This window comes from Falco biarmicus, chromosome Z (genome assembly GCF_023638135.1).
Source record: "Falco biarmicus isolate bFalBia1 chromosome Z, bFalBia1.pri, whole genome shotgun sequence".
NCBI classification, from domain to species: domain Eukaryota; kingdom Metazoa; phylum Chordata; class Aves; order Falconiformes; family Falconidae; genus Falco; species Falco biarmicus.
This window is the reverse complement of record NC_079311.1, coordinates 67,176,178-67,183,209: the sequence shown is the minus strand read 5'-3', so window position 1 is coordinate 67,183,209 and position 7,032 is coordinate 67,176,178. Positions and strand designations below refer to the sequence as shown.

The 7,032-nt window shown below is 36.2% G+C and overlaps 1 protein-coding gene across 5 annotated transcripts in view; it reads right to left on the bottom strand.

Annotated features, from left to right (window-relative positions):
• Positions 1–757: 757 nt before the first annotated feature.
• The window catches only part of ARL15 (ADP ribosylation factor like GTPase 15), a 224,725-nt gene continuing 218,450 nt past the window's right edge, over positions 758–7,032 (bottom strand). For all 5 annotated transcript variants that reach the window (XM_056324799.1, XM_056324800.1, XM_056324798.1 and 2 more), the window contains one exon: positions 758–4,619. In XM_056324799.1, coding sequence (XP_056180774.1) covers positions 4,467–4,619 — 153 coding nt within the window. In that variant the 3' untranslated portion in view covers positions 758–4,466. The remainder of the gene's footprint in view (positions 4,620–7,032) is intronic.

The following is a 7,032-nucleotide window of genomic DNA, read 5'->3' as shown; positions in this document are numbered from 1 at the left end:
ATTTGTTTGAACTATTAGTTCAAAGGGCTAATGAGCTAATGAAAATTCTTTCAAGAGCTATCAAATGAGGCATGATTAGCAGATTTTCAGTTCCTACTTATATGAGACAAAAGAATTAAAAAAATACTGTGAGTTTACAAATCTTTAATTTCCATCCTAGTTTTGGTAAGAGGCAGATTTAAACGTAATAAAATGAAAAAAGCATACCTCGAGTTGAATCAGCAACTCCAGTCTGGCTCAGCAGTGCTGTACTTCCATCAGCTGCTACAACTTGGGCTGTGACAGTCTCTTCTCAAACAGTGTTTGATAGGATAATATTGAGTTGTCTCAGCAAGCTTTTTATTTTTCCCATAGTACTCTCCTTTGCTCAACTTCTGCAGATTTTTTTTTTATATATGTACTTTGTCATGTCACTTTGTTTAAAAATAATTTCTAGTCATATAAACATGCCCCGCAGTCTATTATAGAGTAATTATATAAAGATTATTCCAATCTTTTTCACCAATAAACTTGCAGTGTCTTTCAGATATGTTTCCAGAGTAACATCTTGCTGTAGAAATAAACCAGCCAGTTTTTAGAGTTTCTATTTTTTATATATATGTGTGTGTGTGTGTATGTAAAACTATGTATAATTTAACAATGATTATACAGTAATTTTATTTTTTAACTAGGAATATTTATCTTGAAGGTTCCAAATCAAGCTAATAACGCCACACTCTCAAACTGGCTACTACTCAAAAAATCCAAACTTAGCAACTCAACTCTACACAGTGTTTATTTTCTTTTTTTTTTTTTAATAATGGAAATCATGTATAAATCACAAACAGTACAAGTTCCTCATGTCACCAGTTGTCCACTTGAATAGGTCAACTTCTGTGTATAGACACTGTATTCTTAGTATAAAGTCAAGATAATATGGCAGTTAACTAATACTTTTGACTACCGTAAAGATACAAACTGTTGTAATATAAATTAATTGCCATTACAAAAAGGCAACTGTATTAACTAACATGGTACAAAAATCTGCAACTTCTATAAATATAATGAAATGCAAGAAATTAAATGAAATAATACATCACAGATTTTTGTATAGCACATTGGAAGTGAGAAGCTAAGATACACATGAACCATTATACAGCAAGAAAATATCAATCCCCACTAAGATTTAACTTTTTTTCATACAAGTACAAGTACAGGACACAACATGGAAGCAGTAAGATTGCCAGCTCAGAGCGGGTAGACAAAGAGGTCTTATTGACAAGTTGTAAAGCATTAGGCAGCAGACAGAAGCTTGTCAAAACCAGCTGTTGTTGGATACTGATTGATAATGTTTTCATTCTGACGGCTGAGACACTGCAGACAGCCACAGGTCTGAGAAGCCCAATGTGGGCACATACACATACACACACAGAGTAATTTAACAGATGGCTAAGGAACATTAAAGCACAGTATCTTTTTTAAAAAGACAATGTTCACTCCTTAATGAACTTGTATGGAAAGTAGAGCTTAGTGCCTAAGTTTATTTCCAATAAAAGATGAACACATGTGAAAAGATTAAAAAAAAAAAAAAAAAAGAATCAATTGAGATTGTTCATCTGAATAAAAACAGCATGGTGCTTACATATACTATCACAGCCAGAGCATTCAACGACATTCCAGACAAGGAAGTGTGACTTGAGCTGCTATGAACATTTTAAATTCCTCCATAAAAAGGTGCATGTGTTTATAGACATTAAAAAGGTACACATCTATTAATTCCATCCACAACACAAAACCACAGAAGAACTACATTCAAAGTAAAGTTAAGCGTTGGTCTTAGCCTTAAGCAGTTATGAGGTATTGTTTCAACCTGTGATGAGGAATGATCACTGTATTACTAAGAAAAAGCATATCCAAAATTATTCTGAAAAATAGTAATAATCACTGTTCCTGTGCAGCAGGCATTTTCCTGAAGAAAAAGCATTACGCATCAAAAGCTCCTGTTCTAATTGGCCACTGTCATATGCCAAAGCCATGTTCTCATTGACTACTTGGGCTTTTTCCATGTTAAGTCTCGTAGCACCCTCTGACAGTGCATAGTGGGAAATCATGGCCAAAATGTAACTCAGAAATCGAAGGTTTTGGACCAGACTCATTGATGGTATCAGTAGGTATGGTTTTAAGAACAATACGGTTGGGCTTATTTTCATTTGCTGTACCTTTTGGTCCATAACTTTAATATGCAAAATAAGGGGGAAAATAGTAAAAAAACCTCAGAGTGTCATCTTCTAACTAATGCTCAATGAAAAAAACAGTAAAAGCTCTGAATCCCTCTTTTTGCCTCCCCAAACTGCCTGCCTTCTCTGGGAAATAATTCTCTCACTCCTCTCTACCACTTCTTATTTGCCATTGTCCCTAAACAGGACAGAAACCTGGGGACCTTGTGGAAGTCTGGGGACTCTGCAGCCTCCAAGCTCATGTCAGCTAAAACAGAGTTTGGATTTGTAAATTAGATCCAGTTCCTCTTATATCCAGGGAAAGGAGCCTCCTTATCCCACACAAGAGAAATGGATAGGAAGCTGGGTCCAATCTAAATTGTGCAGAGAGAACCAAACCAACGTAGGGCTCCTTTCTGTGTTTTAAAGTGAACAATTCCAGTTCTTGGGTATTTCTGAGTATTAGGAGTGAGGTGACTGACCTATCAGGAAAGAGAAGAAAAACAAGGCAAAAAAGAGATGCCCTTCAGGCTTTCTGCCTATTCTACCACAAAATTAAACAAGGAGCTTACTAGTTTTTCCAGCTTCTTTCTGATAATAGGAAGCAAGTTAAAAAAGTGATCACCAGGCCATGCATTCGGGCAGAAACAATTCTGAGGGAGCAATGCAAGAAATCCATGGAAATTGAAAATTAAACAAAAAGCCTATTAAAAACATTGTTTAACATAGAGTGTAATTGCAAGTAATAGAGAAATGGCTTTTATAAGCCTTTAAAAGCTGGTCCTTGCTATTTCCATATTTCCAAATAAACTACTGAGAAACCACAATAAACTTCAAACTTAAAAAAAAAAAAACAAAAAAACCCAACAAAGCAAGCTTTTGCATGAAAAGATATGTTGCTTAAAGCCCTGAAAAAAAGGAATTATGAGCTTCAAAACAAGCAGAATCGATGAGGAACCACTAACACACCACTACAGTTTGTGTTTGCAGATGCTCATGCACGGGGGTAGCTGAATGCACAAGGCACAACATTCAAGGTGTGGATCAGTCCAGTAACTGATCCGCTCATACCCTGTTGTGACTGACTTAAGGGTGAACCAGTGACCTGGCACATTTCTTTAAAGGACAAAATTGGTTTACAAGTTCTTTAAAAACCAACAAAACGCAGCCAAAGAATTGCAGTCCTACAGTGGGGAAAAATGGGAAAGAGAAAATATGCACTGTTACTGGATGCAATGTTACTGGAACCGAATGGGATTTTTCCAAATGTATCACAAATGTCGTTTCCAATGAATACTTTTTTGTCTTCTAAGTAACATTTAGCCCAGAGGAAGTTCCAAAGAACAAGTTATAATCACTTGAAAAGAGCAGCTTATAGTTACAAACACTGGAAGGCCCTTAATTATGGTATAGATGCCTTGACAATGTTATGATAACAGTAGTCTATGAATGAGTGATAAAGGAAGCAATCCTTACTTAAAATCAGTAACACTTCTAACTAGTAATAAAGCCTCCACAGCTGAATTAAAAGACATTTGCTTTGCTTCTCTTATGGAAAACTACTTTCAATGCAAATTATTACTTTATCCAACTTTCTGTTTTCTAATAATATTTTTACTTAGACCACCTATTAACATCCCCTATTTTCTCCAAATACTGTTATGTGCACATTATGTTTGCTAATTTACCTTTCAGAAAACTTCCAGCAAAATAACAGTTCTGCCTTTGGTAAGATATGCTGTAACTTGTCAACTATGTTTTCATTTAGTAACACTTAGGAGTAGCCTTTGCATTAACATGAAACTACTTGCCTTCAAAGTATCCTATTAAGGTTTTCAGTGGCTGTGCTTTTCCATACCATGGGGTCAGTAAACGAGCTAATATAAATTAGTCTCACAAATCCTTAAGACATTGGTTGTTTTTTTTTAAAAAACAAAGGTAGCATGTATAATTTCTCCTTTACAGACTACATCATTTCTGTGTGTGTAAAATTACCTGTCAAGAATGATCGCAATCCAAGACAGCAACATGCAGTATGCAGAAATAGTGGTAAACAAAGAGGAACTTCCTATTTCAGTAGTGTAGACAACTTTACTGGAAATAGTTGTGTACTTGATTCACAGAATATTTATTTTAGCAAAGGGACATTCTGCACTATCTGTGTATGAACAACATATCACAGCACAGTCTTGATATTACAACATAATTACGCTGTGAACAGAATGTGCAGGTACAGTGATGCCTAGAGAACCACTCTTCTCTCTTTGTGTTTCACATTCTTGAAGGTTCGAAGTCTCTCTCTTCTAGCAAGTTTATTAGAAGGGAGAAGCTGTCTTTTACTGCGTCCATATCATCCAAGGAGCAGGGTTTAAGAATCCAGCGCTTTCCACGTGCAAGTGGCTCAAGTTCGAAATATTTTTTTATCTATTAAGTGGGGGAGAAAAAAAAAAAGAAAGACCAATGTATTAATATTATAACGACAACTCTGTGTCTCATCTAAAAAACAAAATGAAACGAAACCAAACTATTAAAAAAACTCATGTAAAAAGATCAGGATACTCATTTTCAGAATCTTACCCACAGCTGTTCTTATAATACAGGTTATATGATGTGACCTGAAAGTGTTTTCTTTAGGGGTGAGTGACCTGCTTGGAAGCTACCATTCTACCCATACATTTAACAGCCTGGGAGGTCTGGGGAAGAAATCGATGAACTTAAGGCAAGAGCAAAGCAAACAAAACAAGTGTTCAAAAACATAGCCAAAAGAGCAAAAGTAACTAAGAAATCTTAGGTTATGTTTGTATTTTAAAATTAAAGCTATATGTTTCATCACATTTAAGACGCAGAATTTGTCACCAGACTACTCTAACTACACAAAAGAACTGTCAAAAATGTACAAACTCTAGTCATTCCAGCCAAAGGTGAGCTATAGCAGAGGGTTTCTCAACACCCTTGAGAACATTAAAAAAATAAAGATTCCTCCAAAATCAGTTAGTTTTTCTAAAATTATACATAGATGACTAGCACACTGATGTGATTAGGATAGTAATAAGTACTATACATGAAACATGATGGTTTTCTACAGTCATAGTTAAAAATCCAGCACAATCCAGCAGACTTGAGCTGCTTACTAACAATATCTCATAATAAAGAAGAAAACCTTTTAATTAAACCAATTCCACCTTCACTTCTGCAGCAACTGTGCAGCAAGGAGGCATAATAATATGATGTAATACAGAATTGCAAGTTTTAAGATGATTAAAAGCCTTGACAAAATAACTGAGGAAGATTCAGCTTCTTGGAAAGACCAATCATCACTGATGCTAATTACTTCAACTGTCAAGGCAGAAACACAGACCCACAGAAAGGCTGCGCAAGAAAAGTTTTCATTTAATAGTATACTCCAGTCACTTCTCAAAATAGCAAGTACAATGTCAAAACATACTTTTGATGCCTCTTAGGAGAAGACAGCAGTCTGCAGGTTATTTTGGTCCACAGATTACTGTTTTCATAAAAATTTTAGCCTTTGATAATATTTGATCCAATACTATTTGATCCAAAAGTCTACTCATGTTTGACTTGTCAAAATAAGACATTTAGATTTCACATCTAAAATCATATCCATCAGTACTTGCTATTGTCAACATACCAACAACAATATTTATTCCTGACTTAGTTTGCACATTCTTGTTCCTTGTGATTGATTACTGCCAAATATTCTTAATTTTCTTTTATCACAGATTGAGCCACAAATACGCACAACAGTAACAGTTACTTGTATTGTGGTAGGTGGCAGATGCCCTAGACAGGCAACTGTGGCCATGCGGTATAAGGTTCCACATGCATGGGGAATAAAAAAAATGGAAGAAGTGGGGGGGTGGGGGGTGGGGGGTGAGGGAAGATAAAAAAGGCTTCCAAAGCCCAAACAAGCTGCAGCATCCCTATCCAGCTCTTATAGTGTCTATACAACAGTTTTGTTTATCTAGTAATGTATTCTAATAGAAGAAACCAACTCACATGAATCAGAATTCAAGCATGACAACATGGCAGGAGGGGTTTCTTATTTTTTAGAAAGGAATTCTGAGCAGAGTATTTAGTAACAAATATCAGAAAAGAAACAGTTTTGAGGTGGGAACTTCTGCTTCCCCAGATAAGAAAAAGGTGAAACCTTTTATAATCTATTTCCAATAAAGCAGAATTGTATCAACCTGCAGATATGTTAAAATGAAGTGCAGTACTTGCATCCACCTCCTCTGACACAAATTTCAGAAAACTTACCAGTTGAAATAAACAGGACTTCAACAACCACTTCTTTTTTATATCAGCATACACACTCTTCATCATTGCTATCCCAGTGCAGTACTAGTATCTGATATGCTAGCATGGTTACATGCGATCAGAAAGTAGATACTAATCTCTATAAGGAATATATTGCAAAGTCTCCAGCAACTGAAGTGACGCCAAATTGAATTTACCGCCATTAATATATAGAATGAATGGCACCAATCGTAGTACAGGAGAAGCAGGGTAAGAAAGCTCTTTTTGCCTGTTTCAGCAACAGCCTCCTTGACTGCTAAATAAGAGGAGGAAGGCAAAGCTGCAGACAGGCATACCGAAGCAAGGTGTCGGTGCAGCTAGCTGATGCAGCAGCCTGCTGGTGTTAAGCTGACAAAAATGGCTGAGCAATTTGAGATGTTGCAGACCCACAACCCAGAGGATGTCCACCACACCCCCTCTACTGGAAGTCTGTTGCCATCAGCCCCTTGAGCTCACTGAACTCTGTCCGCAATCTTACCTACATAGCCTGTTGAATGAAGGCTATACCATATGAAGAAAT